The 21506-nt window shown below is 36.1% G+C and overlaps 1 protein-coding gene across 4 annotated transcripts in view; it reads left to right on the plus strand.

Moving 5' to 3' along the window:
• Positions 1-20490, plus strand: part of CUL2 (cullin 2) — a 58170-nt gene extending 37680 nt beyond the window's left edge. For 3 of the 4 annotated variants that reach the window (XM_087712534.1, XM_087712536.1, XM_087712535.1), the window contains 5 exons: positions 10387-10453; positions 12649-12851; positions 15334-15435; positions 18864-18980; positions 19881-20490. In XM_087712534.1, the coding sequence (XP_087568660.1) occupies positions 10387-10453; positions 12649-12851; positions 15334-15435; positions 18864-18980; positions 19881-20012 (621 nt within the window). In that variant the 3' untranslated portion in view covers positions 20013-20490. The other variant, XM_087712537.1, reaches the window with a different exon arrangement.
• The last annotated feature ends 1016 nt before the right edge of the window (positions 20491-21506 follow it).

Raw genomic sequence — 21506 nt, forward strand, 5'->3', positions numbered from 1 at the left:
TTGTGAAATTTTGCTGCACCCACTGATCAAGTGGTCGACTGTCTCGTCTTTCTCATTACAGAGGCGACATTTGCTGTTGGTGGTAACATGTTGAATTTTTGCCTTTATGCAGTTTGTGGCTAAGGCTTGTTCTTGAACTGCCAAAATAAAGCCTTCTTTTTCTTTTTTCAGTGCTCCTGATCTTAACCAGTTACAAGTTAGCTTTTGGTCAGCTTTGCCTTCAATACTTTTCAAGTATTGGCTATGCATAGCGTTGTTTTTCCAATTTTCAACTCGCTTCTCAATTACTTCTTTCTTATATTCATCTTTTGACTTAGTTGTCTTTAAAAGGCCTCCTTTATTTACTTCCATAATCATTGATTCTTCACTTTTCTGGCTGTAATAATTCAAGCTGTGTTTTTCTTCTTCCACAGTCTGTTTTACTAGTAGGAGTCCTCAACCACCCTCTGCTCTTGGTAGATATAATCGGTCAACATCACTTTTAGGGTGCAAAGCATGATTCATTGTCATAAGTTTCCTTGTTTTTCTGTCCAAATTGTCCAACTCCATCTGGGTCCAGTCAATTATTCCTGCAGAATATCGAATCACATGTATAGCCCAGGTATTTATGGCTTTTATGATGTTTCCTCCACTCAATTTGGACTCTAATATCTTGCGAATTCGTCAAATGTACTTGGCTGAAATTAATTCCTTGACTTTATTATGCATTAAGTCAGAGGCCTCCAAAATCCCCAAGTACTTGTAGCCTTCTTCTGGTTTTACTGCCTTTATCATTTCTTCATTCTCAAGTTCTATTCCATCATCTTCTATGACCTTGCCTGCTTTGGTTGCCATTGTTGCACATTTGTCAATTCCAAACTGCATACCAATGTCTTGGCTAAATTCTTTTGTGCTTTCAATTAATAAATTCAGTTCAGCTTTTATTTTACCAAACAGCTTCAAATCATCCATGTCCACCAAGTGCGAAATTTTCAGTCCTTTCTTTGCAAGTTTGTATCCACAGTTCATCTTCTTCAAAATGATTGTCAGTGGTAGCATTGAGAGTATAAAAAGTAGGGGTGAAAGGGAATTGCCCTGGAAAATGCCTCATTTAATTTCAACTTCACCCAGTTCTTCTTCATTAGCTATAAACTTCGTTTTCCAGAGGTTCATTGAGGTTTCCCTGAATTTTTGTATGTTGCTGCTGATGCCAAAGATTTTCAGGCATTTCTTGATCCAGATATGGGGAACTGAATCAAATTATTGTTGTTGTTGTTGTTGTTGTTGTTGTTGTTGTGTGGTTAATCTTTAGGGCTGGTTGGTAGCTCAACAGCTCGAGTCCTAACCAAGGACCTAGGAACTGTTGTTGCTGTTATTATTATTATTTAAAGCATACAAAAAGGGTTGCTGATATGACCACATGTTGAATATACAAACAATTTTTTGTAAATATACCTTTAAGTTTGTGAGATTTCACGGTACATCTTCAGTTCATCCAGTTCTGTCCATAACATTAATCTGGTACTCTGGTAAAATGTATTTTCTCTGCCTTTATAAACTATTAGACCTGGCAACCTCTACTGTTTCTATAAATTACAAGGGTGTGTGCTTATAGTCTACCCTAGCTATTGAATTCAGGATCCTGACTTTTATGGCATCATATTTTTTTCCTGAAGGAATTAAATTCTACAAAATGTGAAATTGCATATAGGGAAACTACATACACCCCCTTTTAAGGAATATGTTTATACCTCTGTATATTACAGGCAAGGACATTTGTGTATGGGAGAGATAGATATTCTCCTGAAATATTTATTTATCACACTTATTATTTCTAGAAGTAACTCAAGGAAGTGAATCTAATACTCTTTCTTCCTATTATTTTCTCAACATCAACCCTGTGGGGTGAGTTGGGCTGAGAGAATGACTGGCCCATGATCACCCAGCTGGCTTTCATGGCTAAATTGGGACTAAAACACCAACAGTTTTCTGCTTTCTAGCCTGGTGCTTTAACCATTAGTTTTTTCTAATCTTTGTTGTGTAGGAGTGATTCAGGCTTTTTTCTCCCTTTTCTGAAAGATCTTCACTGGAAAGTTCTTCTTTCATATCTGTTTTACCATTATTACAATTCAAATTTTATATATCAAACGCTTGGCTAATATTTACTTATCAGTATTTTTTTTAATTGTGGAATGGTTTTTCTAACAATATTTTATTTTCTGTGGTTCGGATTTTCTGAAATGCCCATTGTTGCTTTGTGTTTTGTTCCTACAAGGCCCCGCAACATAAAATAAATAGTTGATTAATTATCTTCTCTCTGTTTTCTACCTTGTATTCTCCATTTTTTCCATAAACTTGTGAAAAATTCCAAACTACCGTATTTTTCAGAGTATAAGATGCACCTTTTTCCCTCAAAGAAGAGGGTTAAAACCTGGGTGCGTCTTATACACTGCATTTTTTCCGCCTGAAACCCCGGTCCTTTACCAAAATGGCCATGCATAGCCTTTAAGAGGCTTCCGTAGTGCTCCTGGGGGCCGGGGAGGGCAGAAATGAGCGAAAAATTTGCCTCTTCAAAATCTTGGTGCATCTTATATTTGGTGCACCTTCCCCCCCAAAAAATATGGTACTTGAAACAGTTCTTATATTCCTTCAGTCAACTTTCAGCTCAAGTTAATGTTTTATTCTCAATTCTCCAGCATCAGGAAAGAAGCCTTTGATCTTTGGCTTAAATTGATGACAATTTAAACGAAGCCCTGTATCTGTCTCTTGCCCAAGCCTTCTCTCAGATTTCTGAAACAAAATTATCCTCCTTTCTTTGCCTTAAATTTACTTCCATTACAATTAATTAGTCAGAGGAACATAAAACTTTTCTGTGATAAATCTGTTTCTTTGGCCATGAACTTCTCAGAGCTTTAGCTTTTCTTTTTAGCAAAGATGCTTCTCATAATTCATTCTTTCTCTTTGCTTCTTCCTCCCCTTTTAGAGCTTCATCTTTTCTAGCAATCTCAAGGTCAGTAAATTAAGCAAAGAAGGGTCTGTGCTTTGCCACAGAGATTAATGTTCTAACAGAACCATCCGCCAATCCTTAGTGTTCCTGTTGTTTCTTGTAGGCAGTTACTGCCCATTGTGAATGCTTTTAGAGTTTGTAAAAATCTGCTGGAGGTATGAAGTGCTCTCTACTTTTATAGGCTAGGACAGTGACAGGGAACCTTTTTGGCACCGAGGGCCCAAACACACGTGCAGGTGCTCATGCCGGAGGACGGAAACCCAAAGACCAGGTGGCTGCAGTGCACATGCCTGTTTTTTGGCTGTTTTCAGGCTGTTTTGGGGTTGTTTCCTTATTGTTTTTGGGTCGTTTTCATTTTCAGGGTTGTCTCAGGCCATTTTTCATGTACTCTGGAAACCAGAAGAGCATGGCAACGGCGTGTATGCCCACAAAGAGGGCTCTGCGTGGCACCATCATGGGGCTAGGATGTAATTCCCAAGAATATTCTAAATAAATTCTTCAATTGCAAAAGCTACGGTCCTTGGCGTCTCAGCAATGTCTGGATTGGCATATTGATTTGGGTATCTTGGTACTCAACTGCTTTGAAATTCATTGAAGTTGGTACTCAAAATGAATTTTGATTTGAAAATTTTGCCCCGGTTCTTATTGTTCCAATGCACAAGCTAGAACTTGTCAGTGTCGGCTGCCTTGTGTCTTATTACATTATTTCTTATGGGGCAAATGTGTTTGGTACTTAACATTTTTGGTATTATGCCTCCCTGAACCTATTAAGGATGAGAACTGAGGTACCACTGTATATCTGAGATCAGTTGACTGGTGAGGTATAAAACTGTCCAATAATAGCAATGCTTAAAAATCATTTCCACTCCTAATAATCAATTCTATAGGCATATTCTTTCCTCCTTTTTGTCATTGGTTGTTACCAATTAGTAGCTTTACATTAGGGACTGAAAAGTTCAAAACTACCAATCATGCATCCAAGCTCCAATGAATGTGGCAATACAGTGGCATCAATTACAAAAGGCAACTTTCTTTCATTATTTCCATCCTGCCTTTATTATTTTTATAAATAACTGAAGGTAACATACATAATTGGTACTTCTTACTCCTGTTTTCCCCATACCAACAATCCTGTGAGGTAGGTTAAGCTGAGAGAGAGAGAGACAGAGAGACAGACTGAGACTGAGACTGGAGCAAGATCATCCAGCTGACTTTCCTGCTTAAGATGGTATTAGAATTCACAATCTCCTTGTTGCTTGTCTGGTCCCTTAAACACTAGACCAGGGTATCAAATTCGATTTCATTGAGGGCTACATAAGGGTTGTGTTTGACCTCAGAGGACTGGTGGTGGGGATGGCCATGGTGGGGATGGCCAGTTCAATATCATTCTTGTCCAGGGCATCTGTGGTGGCTGAGTGCTAAGGTAGGACTTCCCTTAAATCCTTCCTCACTCTCATTATAATCCATCCTTCCTTCCTTTTCCTTTCCCTCTTTACTTATTTTTCCTTCTTTGCTCTCTTCCCATCTTTGTCTTTTCTCTTTCTCTTTCTCCTTTCCTATTCCTTCTTGTATTCTCAAATGCAAATGGGAAAACATTTCTCCTTTTATTTTGTTTTTATTTTGTTTTGCTACCCTTCGGCCAGCTAAAATGGAGCCCAGGGGACTTTATAGGTAGATACAAATCAAAATCTAGTCTAAACTTCTGACTGCCTATGTGGCCAACCATATAATAAAGAGAGGAAGAAGAATAAAATCCATAGAAGGAGAAGTTGATCATTATTAATTTTGTATACAATTTTTTTCATAAAGGAAACATCTGCTTGAGATACAAAAAAACCCCTACAAAATAATATAGATAATTTAATGCAGAGAAAGTTCTGACAGGGACAATTTTGTGATCTGGTTTTGAAAATGCCAAGCACATAAATGTTATCCTAAGCCTGCGACTCCACTGAATATTCAAAAAATAGAGATAACAGAATTGCACGCGTTAATAAATAGATGATAACTAGCTAGAGAATGAAAAGCACAGGATAGGAAAGGTAGAACTAGTATATTGGCATCCTTTTCTAGTGTATTTATTTATGTTCCTGTAATATATCATCCTTAACATTTTAACTTATACTGTTTAACATTTGTATTGAGTTCTAAAGTATAAAATACAAAGTAAGTAATTAGAGGGGAAGGGGAAGGAAAAAGAGAAGTGAGGAAAGATAAGAAAAAGAAGCTTTCCACTCTCTATTGCAATAAAATAAGGCATTAACATCAAATCACAATTTTTTTGTTTTTTTCATAATGAACAAGCCATTTCTATAAAGATCTATCAGTCTAATTGGTAAAACCAGTCAGAGTTTCATTCATTTCCACTTCAAGCATGAAGTTCAGAAGCGGTCTCCATGTTGAATTAAAAGCACTTATGTTCTTTTCTTTAATCAAAGTGGTCAATTTTGCCATTTCAGCCAATTCCATCAACCTCTGCAACTATTCATCCATGGTAGGAATCCAAGTGTCCTTCCATTTTTGTGCATACAATAGTCTTGCAGCTGTCAGCATATATAATAATGAAGTTCCAATTTTTTTCTCCAGTTCTTTTTCCATTAGAGGAAAAGTTCTCGTTTTATTTTTATCTCCATTTTCAAAACTTTCTGTATTAAAATATGAATCATACTCCATTTTTTTTTCCTTTATCACATATTCACCATGGATGATAAAAGTTCCTTTTTTACTTTTTACACTTCCAACATTCACTTGATATACTAGACATTCTAGATATCTAGTGTTAAATACTAATGTTATACTATCTTATATAAATTTTCTTTTAAATTACAATTTAATGTCAATTTTAAACCCTTCATCCACATATTTTCCCATTGTACAGCATCACATTATATCGATACAATGGTTTTATATGTTCATTTTCCAAATTCAATTTCAATAACATTTTATAGATCTTAGCAATAATATGTTAATCCTTGCCACATAATGAAATTTCCAATTCATTTTTAACAAAGTCAAATCCATAGCATTTTTTAATCCAGTTTAAACCTTTATTTCAGTTGTTGATTGGTAAACCAATGGCAAATGTAACCCTTCTGATTCAAGTTCTTCCCTCAGCTTTAATATTGGGTCACCTGAGTTGAAATTCAACCAGTCTAGCTTTGCCACCATTTGTTTTCTGAAAAAGGCTTCCTGTGGTGACCCACAAAGGGTCTGTAAGGTTTTCTAAAAATTTTCCTGATTGATTCATGAGTATCAAGTCAAGGTTCAATTAAAAAAAACACTAGTCATTTATTAGGAGCATCAGTAGCCAAGATCTATTCGGTCTCTGGAGTTTCATTCTATGTGGCTGCCAGATGTTTTCTTTTGGAGGGTTCCCTGCTTGGGTGGTGTTTCTGCTTGCTGGCATGGAAAGGGTTGGGGCCACTTTTCTATCCTAAGTCTGCAGGTACCCCCTTGTCACCAGATGGTCGGTCCCCAATTGTCTAGCCAGGAGAGTCCCAATATGGCATCTGTCATTTTGGGGTAGTATGAATTGAATTACTTCCCAGTGATCTACTATTTCTAGTCTCACTGGTTTGGTCAGGTGGGTGGCATAGGCTCCTCCCAGGAGGGACCCCTCAATCTGTTCGAACCAGATTGGGTGGGCCAGTCTTTTTGCTCTGATCCCCAGGTTCAGGTCTGTGGTCAGGTTGATCAAGCATCTAGTGCAGCCTGAGTCTATTAGGGCTTGAAAATCCCCCTGGCTTCCTGTTTTTGGGGCTGTGAGGCGTATTGGAAAAAAGAAAGGGAAAAAGGAAAGGGTAAATTTCATTTTCGCCCTCGTCGTCACTGTCATAGGATTCTGGTGACTGGTCATTGTTGCCTGGGGTCCCCCCTCCCCTCGTCTGGCCTCCTTGTCTCCCATGACAACACTGGGAGTTGACAGGGGCAACTTCATAGAAAGCCTTTTTAAATATTTATTCCAAACTCTTAGTGGCGTGTCTAACAAAATGGTTATTAAAATCAACATTAACTTTACTTTTATCATACCACAAGTACCATGCCATCCAAATCTTAATTCATATCCCCTAGTTCAAGTAAACTTTTATTCTGAGGGCTCACCCTTCTTAACATTTTAACTTATGAAGCTATCTCATCTCCCAGATCTTAGGCTTCTACCTGTCTCCTTGACATTTGCAAAAAACTGAAGTTTCTAGTCATTACTATAGAGATATGCCATATAATCTGGAATTGGTAATATAAACTCTTCATTTAAATATTTTCTAAATTTCCTGGTTTATAATGAGAAATCAATGGAGGAAAATATGGAAAGTTTTGTGGTCCAACTAATAAAATGGTACAATTAAATCAAGAGGAATCATGCTTTTGAGGACGTTTAACCAAAATCTAATAATCTGAACAATATTCTGCAGTCTTGTAAAAAAGACAGGCAAATTTGTCTGAAATACATTACATGTAACCTTGAGGTATTTTCCAGGAATAGCTATTCACCTGATACATAATATAAGCTAATAGTTTGAATATGCATACTAATTAGTCTAAAAACTTTATTCAATGAAGCTTACTTCCTGGAATTAAGCTACTTGACTCATAGTACCTACTACCTGACTCATAAAGGGTCACAGTGGCTCAGTAGCTAAGATGGTGAGCTTGTTGATCAGAAAGGTTGGCAGTTCTGCGGTTCGAATCCCTAGAGCTGCGTAATGTAATGAACTCCCGTTCTGTCCCAGCTTCTTGCAACCTAGCAGTTTAAAAGCATGTAAAAATGCAAATAGAAAAATAGGAACGACTTTGGTGGGAAAGTAACAGCGTTCCGTGCACTTTTGGCATTTAGTCATGCCAGCCAGATGACCATGGAGATATCTTTGGACAGCATTGACTCTTCAGCTTTGAAACGGAGATGAGTACCGCCCTCCTAGAATTGGGAACGACTAGCACATATGTGCGAGGGGAAACTTTATCTGACTCATTCCTAGGAATTGCAATTCATACAAATTGGATGATACCTGATAAAAAGTTGCAAGGAAGCTTAGTAGGGAAATAATTGTCTAAAACCTTGAAGAGGCTGCAAACTTCCAAAGAATTTTGGCTAAAATTTCACTTGTGTCCTTCAATCTGGGGTCCAAATGTAGCTGGCAGTATGTCAGTGGGCATTCAAGACAGCTGTTGGAGAATTGACGGAATGTTTAGCTTTTTTGTGTTTGCTTCTTTGCAGCTAGATAAAATTGCATAAAAAGCAAATTCTTAATTGACTTCCTTGCACATTTCACAAATTAAAAGCTAGCTTGATCCTCAGTGAGAATGTTGTGTTTATCAAATTATGTGTTTGCTTTCTGATTCACTAAATTAGAAATAATTGGCTAATATTATTTGAATTTAGCTAGAATTTGCTTTTGCTTTTTAGTTCACTTCAGCTAGATCCTGAAGGGGAAAAAGAACTATGAAATAGAAAATTTATTCTTCTTTTAAATCTCATGACAGCAATAGGAGAAGTCACACACCACATACTAAATTCTGAGATTTGGGAATAAAAATTAAATCAGTTAAATTAAGTTAAATGATATTATTGTACTAATTTCCACTCTGGGTATTAATTTCATTTAGTGCACCATTAACATAAGTAACAAGTGATAAGTGTATCTTAATACAAAATATATTAAAACAAATAAGGTGTGTGCACTACACTTATGGGATTAAATAGGCACTCATGTAATAAACATTTTTAATATTTCATCATGTCATTAATCTGAGGTTTATCTTTTTACAATCAGTGTAGCAAGATAATCAAAATATTTTTTGGAGTTATTTGAGAATCTGTAGAAAGCTTGTTCCATTTTTCTTTCATCAAAAGAACAAATTGTTCTAAGTGCTGTTTAAATCGTCTCAGAAAACAGGTTGCCCTGTTAAAATAAAGAGCTAAAGGAATGGAGGTACTACTGTAGTTCCTGTTCTGTATGTTTTTGTTATGATAACAGACTACTGGTGTAGTCTTCTCAGGTGTGGCTTATTGTTGAGAATTAATTTGGAACTTTTGTAGCACAGTTTTAGGACTGAGGTTCCTAAACTTATTTTAAATTGTCATCTAAGAAGAAATTGCTAGCTAGAACATTTTCTATACTCCCAGTTTCCTTACAGTCTCCATTTTTCAGATGGGACCGATAGTGTTACCATGTTATATAAAAATGTACAAATTCATTTAAAAGAAGCTCTGAGTATAACAATCAGAATAGAGCTGAAAGGAACCTTGGAGGTCTTCTAGTTCACCCCTCTGCTCGAGCAGGAAACTCCATACCATTTCAGGCAAGTGTTTGTCCAGTCTTTTCTTAAAAACCTCCAGTGATGAAGCACCCATAACTTCTGACATTGTACAATAATTATAATATAATAATTATAACAAATCTGATGTGAGTATAACATTTAAAAAGGATGAATTCTGTCTAAATCTATACAGGTAGTCCTCAACTTACAACAGTTCATTTAGTGACTGTTAAAAAAAGTGACTTATGATACTTTTTGACAATTGCAGCATCCTTGTCATGTGACCTGATTCATATTTACAATGGCTTCAGTATCATGGAGTCATGTGATCACCATTTGCAACCTTCTGACAAGCAACATCATTGGGGAAACTTAACAACTGTGGCAAGAAAGTCGTAACATGGGGCATAACTCCCTTAATAAATGTCTCACTTAGCCACAGAAATTTTGGCCTCAGTTGCGGTTGTAAGTCGAGGACTACCTGGAATAGATAATTATAATGGTACGTGGAAATGATCACCGACTGGACAACTAGTGTGTAAAAGATATGCTGCCCATAGGAAAGTTTTCAAGGACCTTTAATAATTTTTTGGGAAAATAAACAGAAAGAGCAGGAAATATTTTCAATCTTGCAAGATTCTGTTAATGTAGCTTTACAATAAAAATAGAGCTAGTATTTCTAGATGTGCTTCTTGACTGGGCTACCTTGCAGGGCAGAAATAAATTAGATTTGGATTTTCAGGTTGAGGAAAAAGAATTAGAATTTTAGAGATCTTGGGTAGCTTTGAATAAATCAGTGTTTCTCAACTGTGTGAAGGTGAAGGTACATTGAGAAATATAAGGAAATCATTGTTTCTATGATGTGACATTCAGCTATGTTTTGCTTAATTGTGCAGGATTCCTCATTCAGAAGTGGAACTTTTTTTACAGTATATAGATGAATATTTTTACTATGTGTAATTCAATTATTCCACCTCTGATCTTAGATAGGCTATCCAAAATGCTTATTTTTAATTAAACTGATGGTTGGGTTTCAGATCTGGTCATTCTTTTTAAAGTTTTTAAACATAATCTTTTTTCTGCTTTTTATTATTTTTAAAGTTTATGATATATTTGACCAAAAGAATTATTTTGTTTTTCAGTTTGAATTATTTTACAGCCAGCATTTCAGTGGAAGGAAACTTACCTGGTTACATTATCTTTGCACAGGTAAAATAAATTTACATGATCCTTAGCTGTCGAAAACATCACTATATTTTTTTCCTTTGCTTAGATGAAATGTATACTGGTTACCTATTGAAGTTTTGATGATGATAATGAAACCTTAAATTTAAATTATTTTCTCTGTCTTAGCTAATCTGGCTTTCTTAATACATCTCATTTGGTTATTTTTATTACTTCTAATTGTTATCTGAAAAATCAGTTGTTTTAAATTTTATATTTTACATTCTCAATTTGTTTCAGGAAAAAAAAGTTAAAAATAAATTTTATTGGTATGGGTTGCAAACAAGATTTTTTTATAATAAAAATGGATTTAGGCATGTAGTTTATAGCCACTTGTTCAGTGATCATATGACAGTAATGAAGGAGAGATACAAAGTTTTGGCCCACCCAGCACCTCCCCAGTTATGTGATCATGATCTGAATGCTTGGCAACCAATTTGTACTTGATAGCATCATATGATCATCATTTGTGACCTTCACTCTTGGTTTCCCACAAGCAGAACCAAGCTGGTGGGGAAGATTGCAAGATGGTGTCAGGGAGCTCATGCTCCATAGCACATGCATATACAGCATCTTGGTGTCAAGGCACTCTCTCCCCCCAGTTGCAGCCTTGATGTGCTTATGCTGTAGTGGCCCCCTGCACATCCTATCACCAGGTAGCAATCAATCCCTGGCTCCACTGCACTCATGCCACATCACAGCAGCCCCTTGTAGACTTTCCTGTCAACTTCTCCACTGATTTTTCCCTTCTGTGAAGCCAGCAGGAAGTAACAAGGGTCCTCTCATAGCATCCTATGATCCTTGGTTATCAACTGCAACAGGAACTGTCTGGATTGCGGATGTCTGGATTGCGGATACAGTCACGTGGTGTTGCACTTTACAATCACGTGACTTAGCAATGGAAATTCTGGTGCAATTCTGGTGCTTCAAACAAAGGCCTACCTGAGCTTGAAGCAAAATTTGACATGTTGGAGGGAAGGAGAAAAGCATCATAGAAAAACATAAAGCATAAGCAAGTGATACCATGAAATTGATTTTTGCTGATTGAAGTGTGGGGGAGACCTAAAAAACAGCTTGACCAAGTCAGGATTTTGATAGAGATCACCAAGGAACCCAAAGATTGTAAACTAGACATTGTAAGAGCCGCAGTGGTTAGAATGCAGTACTGCAGGCTACTTTTGTTGGTTGCCGGCTGCCAGCAGTTCAGCAGTTCAATTCCTGACCAGCTCAAGATTGACTCAGCCTTCCATACTTCCGAGGTTGGTAAAATGAGGACCCAGATTGTTGGGGGCAATGTGCTGACCCTGTAAACTGCTTAGAGATGGCTGTAAAGCACTGTGAAGTGGTTTTTAAGTCTCAGTGTTATTGCTATTGCTAGACAGTCAACGGGGGGAAAATTCCAATGAAAAATGTATTGGAAAGAAAATGGTGGCAAACTACTGCTTTGTTGCCCAAAGTTGTTGTTGTTAGCATTTTCCGTACTGCATTCCCATAAACCGAAGAATATATTCACATAGCCAACAGGATTGGAGCATTAGAGTCTTTAAATTTTGTTCAAGAGAGTGCATTTTTGGAGCATTAAAAAAAAATATGTTTCTGTATTTTTCAAAATACAGTTGGTCTGTTAAACTGTTCATTTAATTGCCGCTCAAAATTACAATGGCACTGAAAAGAGGTGACTTATATTTTTCATACTTAGGACAGTTGCAGCATCCCAGTGGTCACATGATCAAACTTCTAGACTCTTGGCAACTGATTCAAAATCATGATGGGTGCATTGTCCCTATGATCTCCATTTGTAACCTCCTAACAAGCGAAGTCAACAGGGAGAGCCAGATTGGCTTAGCAACTGTGTTACGAACTTAACAGTTACAGGGATTCACTTTAACAACTTTGGCAAGAAAGGTTATAAAATGGGGCAAATCAACTGTCTCCCTTATCATCATAAATTTTGCACTCAGTTGTGGTCGTAAGTCAAGGACTACCTATAGTAATATTTTTAAAAATCTAATTTCTCTTCAAGATAGTCTTGCAAATTCAGTTCTTGTTTTGCTATACCCTTGGGCCAGATGTTGCTTTCTTCCCGCTGCCTTGGTTCTTGGAAGAACAAAATGAGGCTTTATTAATAAATCTTGAGGTTTTTATTCTATTAATTCATCCGCCTTATACTTAATTTGCAGGTGAGGTCAAAATGAATTATTTGTCCAAGCCCTATGTAGCCATGGTTACCACCTACCAAATGGCAGTGCTGCTGGCCTTTAACAATAGTGAAATCGTCAGTTACAAAGAGCTGCAAGATAGCACACAAATGAATGAGAAGGAACTGACCAAAACTATCAAATCCTTACTTGATGTCAAAATGATCAACCATGACTCAGATAAGGTAAGATACCAAAAAAAAAAAAAAACAAAAAAAAAAAACCACCCACATATGAGAGTGATAATGTTTTTCTATTATGCTTTGAAAAAATAGGAATAATAGATGGTACAAATAAGAAAAAAACAGGTAAACGTAGAGAAATACAGACAGATTAGCAACAAAATTGAACTATAATGAAGCAAATATATTCTATAACTATATAACTATAGGGAGGATAAAATAAAAATGTATGTATAATCTCTGTAAAGAACATCAGAAATCATTTGTTTGTAGCTTTTCTTTTCTGTCTCTTATTTCTTATTCACATTACTTTTCTTTTTTTTCTTTAAATATATATTAGATTTTCCTTTGAGAAAAACCTCTAATGAAAATTAGTAAATTAAAAAAGCTTGTAATATTGTAAGATACTTCATAGCCATTTTCTGATCAAAAATTTGCATGTCTCCCTATTAAGCTTTAAGTTACTCAGTTCAGTTCAAAAAAGACTATGGATAGTATAGCATTAAAGTAAAGCATACATTTACATTAAATTAGGATATGGAGTTTGAAATTTTGGAGAGAGCATGATTCTGTGGCTAAGACTGTAGTCCAAGAATGGTTTAAAGTTAAAACTGTATTCTATATTGAATTTATTTTTTAAATACAAAGTTCTCCTAGACCAGGGTTCCCAACCCTGTTCCATGGACTGGCACCATGCCACGGCATGTCAGAAACTGGGCCACGTAAACAAGCAAAGCCCCATCTGCAGAATGCAGGCAGTACGCAAAATCACATCCCCTCCAGGCTGCAGAAAAACCTCTCTCCACAAGGCCAGTCCCTAGCACCCAAAAGGTTGGAGGCCATGGTCCCAAACATCAAAGCAATTTAGTTAGCCATTTCACCAAAAACAGGGTTTTTCTGTCAATATGTACGTAAGATGTTTTTTGATAGGGCTGAATTGTTGCTTCCTGTCAATCTTGGCCCCCAGCCTGTACATAAAGATACGTTCAGTAGATTTGAAATACTTGTTTGTACATAGCTCCTTAAAAAATGTTATTGATGTGCTTATCATTTTCCATTCTTCATTTCTAAAAACCACCCAAATGCTTTTTAAGCTTCTTGAGCAGAGTCCTGATGTACTTGGCAAAGGACTTGAAGTTCATAGATCCTTGAAGATTTATCTTAAATACGACTTGCTGTTCATAAAAGAAAGAGAAAGGGAGGGGCAACCCCTAAAAATCCTTTTGGTCACATTTTAGAATTGCAGTTCTCTGTGTATTAACTTATGGACACTTGAAAAGGACTTCAGAAGTCACCACAGATACCTGTGTTTCTCTAAAATTAAACCCTGTCTTATATTTTTTGCCACCAAAAAAGGCAGCAGGTCTTATTTTCAGGAGGAGGTGGTGTATTTGTCATCGCGCTTTGCCCCCAGCCTCCTTTTTGCTGTTAGGGACCTTCAGGAATTTCTTCGGCCAGCAAGGCTTTCTCATATCGTATCTCAAATTCTCTGGGAGGCCATATAGATTTTACAGAAACCTTCTCCTTCAGGATTTAAAACTATTATAAGTGTCATAGCTCAATTTTGTCAAATAAATATCTTTTTTTGTAAAATATTACTTGATTTGATACATCCTAATGATTAATTATAGAGAATATTTTTATTTTATACCTATTAATGCTTTAGATCAGGGGTCTCAAACTCACATCGTCACAGTGGCATCACATATCAGAACTCCCCCACCCCTTTGCTAAACTGGGAGTGCCAGCATGTGATGCATCTGGGCCAGGTATTTGCAGTCCTGCTCTAGATCTATCACCTGGGTAAAAATTGTATTAATGTAGCATTTGAGGAGTTAAATCTTATATTCTGTTATTTACTTTGCTATTGTTAGTCTGTTGTATATATTTGTTTCACTCTTTTATTTGTTTTGTTCTTTTATTGACTGAATACATATTATTGATTGATATTTTACAAATTATGGTGCAAATGCTGTTGTAGAGCCAATGGTAGTATTGAAATGTATCTTTTGTCACTATAATTTAAACCTACCTTAATGTTATTTCTATCCAATAGATTGAAAGGAAGTTACCTCAAAAGAAATGCTGTTTTGTTAAGGGCCTCTTAGCTGTAAAATATTCTGTTCTGTAGCCAAAAGATATTTTCCAAAAAGCTCACTTTTACTACATGTTAATCCTACTAACATGGATGTTTCTGTATTTCTTTTATTGAAAGAATTATATTGGGCTGAGTTTGAAAACATATGTATTATCTTCATTATTTTGGGCATCCAAGATGCTCTGTAGAGAATTGAAGTAGTTCAGATTTGCCAAATTGAATAAGTAGTAATATGTTTACATTTCATCAGTGGAGATGTAATCCATATGCAAGCACAGATTTTCAAAGCAAGATGTTCTTTCTTAAACTGACAAGTCTTTGATATGTTTGGCATCATTGATACATGTGTGAAAAGAAGGGAAAAACACTCTCTTTTTTTTCTTGCAGGAGGATATAGAGGCAGAGTCCACTTTTTCATTAAATATGAATTTTAGCAGTAAACGAACGAAATTTAAAATCACTACTTCAATGCAAAAAGACACCCCCCAGGCAAGTATTGTTAGTGTCAAGAAAAACATATAACAGTATTCCATGAGGGATCTAACACTGAATAACATCTCTTTTAAGTCAAGCTCACTTCTGGATGTTTCTGTACAGCTTTCTTGGCATTCTTTTCTTCCAAAATAATCTATGGGCTTCCAAGGCTAGTCTATATTAAAGTCCTTCCTTATCCCAGTACTAACCACTTTCCGATATTGATTAGCAGGTGAGCTCAGACAACAGATATAGGGGTTGACACTTATTGTAACATAAAACTGAAACTTGAAAACAGTTGGAGACTTTGTAAAATCTGTAACCATATTTTTTGACATTCCTCTTTAAAATTGAATTGTCTCAAATATGCGTTGGATCCCCAGTTAATAATATGTAGAGGAAGCCCATTGACATCATGATTAACAAATTCTATTACTTTTAGCAGGTCTTCTTTAAAACTGCATCAAACATTCACTAATAATATCAGAAATAAATAATTAAAAAGCAGCTTGTTTAACACTTCTACCTAACCAGCTTTTCTAATTTTTTAATTTTTTTATATTCCTGAAGGTTTGGGGCAATTAAAGGCACATTCAGGAATTTTTTTTAGTAATTCAAAGTTGAATACAATTAAGTAATAAAACTCTAAATGAGAAGGAAAATATATTTTAGAGGGGAGAATCAATCAGAATATTTTTAAATGTGTGTCTTTTCAAAATTAACAGCCATTAAAAAAAACATGAAAAATAGCATATTCTGTTTTCTGATTTATTGCTGCTTGGTTCTTTTTCATTTCATCTGGTGAAAACTACCTATTCTCTACTCTTTGACATAACTTGGAATCTTTTTTGGAAATACAACCCCTATGCATTTTTAGTGCAAGGTAAGATCCATTTACCGCTTCCAGACACCGAAGGAACCAGAATTGTTTATTTATAAATAAGCAACATGGTGGTTTCTGCTACCTGTGGATGTTGCTAGTAAATTTAGACAGCTTTATCTGTTTATTTTGCATTTATTTCATTTTTTACAATATTAGCCTATATGATCAGTGCCCATATGTTCAGTGGTATTTATCCCTCAATAACATTATGACATTAATTCTTGATTTATTTTATTTACTGTCTGTTTTTGTTCGGAACATCTCAGATTTGCTTCCACATGCATTAAGTTCTATTTATCATTTCCCTTTAACTTACAAGGGATATGTAGGTTCCCCCCACACTTATTTTGGCACTTATTTTGAATTTTATTTATTTGTTTACTTATGATTTGGGTATATTCTAAACTAGTTACACTATTCAAAAGTATTATGATCATTAATACATTACTGTAATATTAATTACATTGTCAACATTATTACATTAAAAATATAATAGTTCACACCAGATATTTGTAACACAGCATTACCAATAATTATTTCACTGCCACTATCTAAAATTAATTTAATTAGCCAATACCCTGTTTTGGAAATGATAGCCAAAATGATATTGCCACTATATTTTATACATTTATCTTCAAATAGTTTTATTTTCTGTTCAAAGAACATTTTTGTCATATTGAAAATTTTATCTTTTACATTAATTTGTTTTAACTGATTTCAAATGTAGTTATTGTACTATTTGTTGTATAATAAAATGCTTTTCCCAGAACCCATTATTAGTGGAGATTGGCTGAGAATTTCTTCTTCAAAGGATCACTTGATGTCATTGGTCCTGTACAACTAACAGTCCTGGTTACTTCAGCATGTTAATAATGACTACAGCCTCAAAAGTATAAAATAAACTTGGAATGTCATTCCCTTCAGCCATATGTTTTAGGAAATATCTAAAGCAGCTAAGAATTAATGTGTCTTGAACTTCAATTTCATAACAAGTATCACATTGTACTTATTACTCCACTGATCCGATAAGAGTCTTTGGCAAAGAAATGTTAAAATGTACTTATTAGGCAGTAAGCTTCTCTAAGATGATTGAAATTACTCCTTGTTTTTAAGGTGTCTGACTATGTTTTCTCAAAAGTATTTTCTGTTTTTCAATGTATCTGGAAAAAAATCAATTTTTATTTCGTTCTTTAAATTCAGCAGCACTATACTTTACATTCTTGTTAATTTCATTTCGAATTTTATAATCTGATAATCAGATTTAAAGAATAGTAAAATAAGTTGTTTTTGTTTAAGATCTTAAAATTATCAATTCTTTTTCATCTTCAATGATAATTCTGTAATATTCATAATTTTATTGTGTCTGGAATCTTTCTGGTTCTGATTAAAAGATAAGCTGAACTGAATCTGGCTAGTGGTTCATTTAGTTCACCATTCTCTTTTCCATCCTCCCCTGATAATCCCAGGAAACCTGGAAGGTAAACACAAAATAGTTAATTCTCTGTTGTAGTTGCATTCAGCAGCTTGGTAATTCAGTGGCATATCTCCTTTGAACTTAAGGTTTATGCAGAGCTGCAGAAAAAGTACTTAAAGACTCTGTGGTGACTTCATTTTATCACAGAGAGGAAAGAAGTCTTAGTGCTCTATCTCTATATAGAACTATTTATTTGGATTTCTACCACAGGATTTAGGAATATTCGGTGAATCCAGAATTTTTAAGAACATGGGCATAGTTTGTTTGACGCTCTGAACTATAATAATAGGTAAGAGATTTACTTAAGGTCTCCATCTTATTGGCTGGATTTGAGTATCATTGGAAGCTAAATCGCAATATAACTGGTATGTTGTTCCAATGAAATTACTTCAGAAAAGTTGTTTTACAGCAGGGGTGTCAAACTGAAGGCCGGTGGGTTGAATCCGGCCTGTGGGGTGCTTAGATCTGGCATGTGGGCCTGCCCTGGAAACAGTGAAGGAGCGCCCTGCAGTGCCTTTGCCAGTGAAAAGGGAACTCATGGCTGCATGTGCCCCTGCCGGGTTCCGTTTTGGGCCACGACAGCCTCCTGCAATCCTCTGCTAGTGAATATGGAGCTCAGGGAGGCCATGAGCTGGCTAAGCTCCCTGGCCATGCACCCCTCCCCCAATCCCTCTGAGGTCTGATGCGGCCCTCAATGAAGTTGAGTTTGACACCCTTGCTTTAGAGGATCAAACCAAGTATGGTCTACTCAGATCTATTTTTAAATTGTCAACCTCTTTCTTTAAACCAGTATTTATCAAACTAGCAAAACTTTAAGACTAGAGAATTCTGGGAATTAAAGTCCACAGATCCTAAAGTTGTCAACTTTGGAAAACTGGTTTAAACTCAGCAAAATAAGCTAAAGCAAAGGTTCCCCACGGTCCCTCGTTCATAGTTCCTTTAGTTTCTAAGAATGCCAGAGGATTAGCTTCTTCTATATAGTTTATTAAGAAAAGAATCGTTTTCATCAGGATCACAAAAGACTACGCCACCTCTGCAGGTGTTCTCAGCTCCTAACCCACTGAGTTATACTGTCTTGTATTGCAGGAAATGGAGCAAACCAGGAGCGCTGTAGATGAAGATAGGAAAATGTACCTTCAAGCTGCAATTGTTCGCATCATGAAAGCACGAAAATTGTTGCGACACAATGCTCTCATTCAGGAGGTAAGATTATGTGCCACTTGGCAAGTAGAAATCTTGTTAAGTCGGGTGGTTAGCTGGGCCAATTGAAATACGGTTTCCCATGTTACATGCTTGACCTCTGGCTATAGAATATAAGTAGTCCTTGACTTACGACTGTGATGGAATCTGGAATTTTTTGTTGTAAGTCATTAGTCAAGGCATCCATGAGACCAGGCCCGATTTTACAACTTTTTCCTGGCTCTCAATAAGCAAACACCATGATTGTTAAGCAAATCAGTGTACTATCAATGATTTTTGATGGAAACCGACTGAAAGAAAACAGAAAGCGGTAAAAAAAAAATCACAATGGTGAGATGGTTGCTAAACACCTGAAATGCAATCATTTGACAACCATTAAAAAGAGTATATGCAGCTCCAGAACCAGGTTGTAAATAGTTTTTGGGGAAAGGGGTCTTCGTATCTTCAAACGATCATTAAACAAGTCATTAAGCGCAGACTATCATGATGTGTAGTGTCATGCTTAATACTCTTTAGCCTCCACCAACTCACCAACTTAAAATATGTTGTCTTGCATCAGAAAGATTGTTGATGACTCTTGAAGGTAAGGGATTCTGTTTATGCACAATTCTGAGCCTGTTCATGGAGACACATGGCATATTAGTATGCAAGTGTAAATCGAATGGTAGTATTTTTCCTTTTCACAAAAGTGCTTTTCCAAAAGTTGTGATCCTAGGCATTGCTGCCTTAGCATGAATTAGGAACTTGCTCCAGAAATACACAAACTGCTCTGCAATTTTGAGAAAATAAATCGGTGTTTAATATATAAATTTGGCTTAGCTTCGAAGTCCCCCCTCCCCCCACATCTGTCTTCATTAGGCAGCATTTACATCAGGTTTTCTTTTTCTTCTCTCCTTTGCACAGGTAATTAGCCAATCAAGAGCTAGGTTTAACCCAAGTATCAGCATGATTAAGAAGTGTATTGAAGTTCTGATAGACAAACAGTACATTGAACGGAGCCAGGCCTCGGCAGATGAGTACAGCTATGTAGCATGAGTTTAATATTCTGCAGATACAGCTGTAAGGAGATCGTCTCTGTCTCTGCTTGGTGTGTTCTGTGGGGGAAAAAAGCAGGTCTGTGGTGCCTCCATAACTGGTCACTTGGCAGCTCCTGTTTTTTCTGCTGTTTACAACATCACCAGTGCCACGTCATGAGCGTCAGTGAAGAAAAAAGCCTATAGATATCCCGAGGTCATGTCATTATGACATTTCTTAAAACTTTATTAAAAGAGAATGAGTGAAGTCTTGCTGAAATGTGGAAATTTTGGTTGGATGCCATTCTTCCCCTTTCACCTCTCCATCCTCCCACGTTTGCAGTTGATGTTTTTTTAATGTATCTTAAAACACAAACTTAAAACAGACTAAATATTGTAATATGGCAGATAACATAATAATTGTATCTCACTGAAATGTAAAAAAGACGAACACAATACTGCTGCTTATCAAATAAATAAAAATGGAGTATATTGTGCAACTTGTTTTAATTTATAAATTGAACAACTGTTTTCCCTATTAGGCATCTTTGTAGCTCATTCCTGGGCATTTTACTGTATGATCAGTAGGATTTAGGTTCTATGTAAGCATGCCTTTGCTCTGTAAAACCAATGATTATATTTCTAAGTTAGCAATAGCACTAGACTTATATACCACTTCACAGTGCTTTCCAGCCCTCTCTAAGCAGTTTACAGAGTCAGCATTTTGCGCCCAATAATCTGGGTCCTCATTTTACCCACCTCAAAAGGATGGAAGGCTGACTCAACCTTGAGCTTGGTGAGATTTGAATTGCCAAATTGCAGGCAGCTGGCAGTTACTCTGTTCACTGTAGAAATCAGCTTGGAAAAGGGATAATTCTGATTGGCTGGTTACTCTTATGCTGATTTGTATAGGTTCTCCTTGTTGAGCAGAGGGCTGGAATGGAAGACCTCCAAGGTTTTCCTCAGCTCTGTTCTCTTCTACTTATTTTAACTATGAAATAATGGATCATGTGGATGTCACTTCACTGTGACTGGATTTGCTTTAGAAATCAGGGATAATTTTTAAAACCCTCCTCCTTTCCATGCAGGCACCCACGTAGGAAGAGAAAAACTAAAGGCTACTTCATTACGTCAGTTTTGATTTATATGATCACATATTTGACAAGTCAAATTGTGAAGGAAAGTTACTATGAACCAGGCTATCTAACTCACAGTGGTAAAAGGTTCCACTTAATGAGTTTGCAGTAAAATTTCATGTATTTGAATTTTTAACAAAGTGTCACTAAATATATGTTTGGTTTTGTTGCATTAAAATAATGTTGAATAATGTTCTGGCCTATAAGAATTTTATAAAATCCCTGGTGATTCCAAAATCTAACCTTTTCTTTTTCTTACTTTAGACAAAATCTCTATATACCATGTTTTCCCAAAAATAAGACAGGGTCTTATTTTCTTTTTACACACAAAATATGGCTTGGGCCTTATAATGAGGGGAGGGTTTATTGTTTTGGGGTTG

Source organism: Thamnophis sirtalis, unplaced genomic scaffold, assembly GCF_051295495.1.
Source record: "Thamnophis sirtalis isolate CommonGarterSnake01/CBP01778 unplaced genomic scaffold, rThaSir2_p1.2 scaffold_4, whole genome shotgun sequence".
Lineage (NCBI taxonomy): Eukaryota > Metazoa > Chordata > Lepidosauria > Squamata > Natricidae > Thamnophis > Thamnophis sirtalis.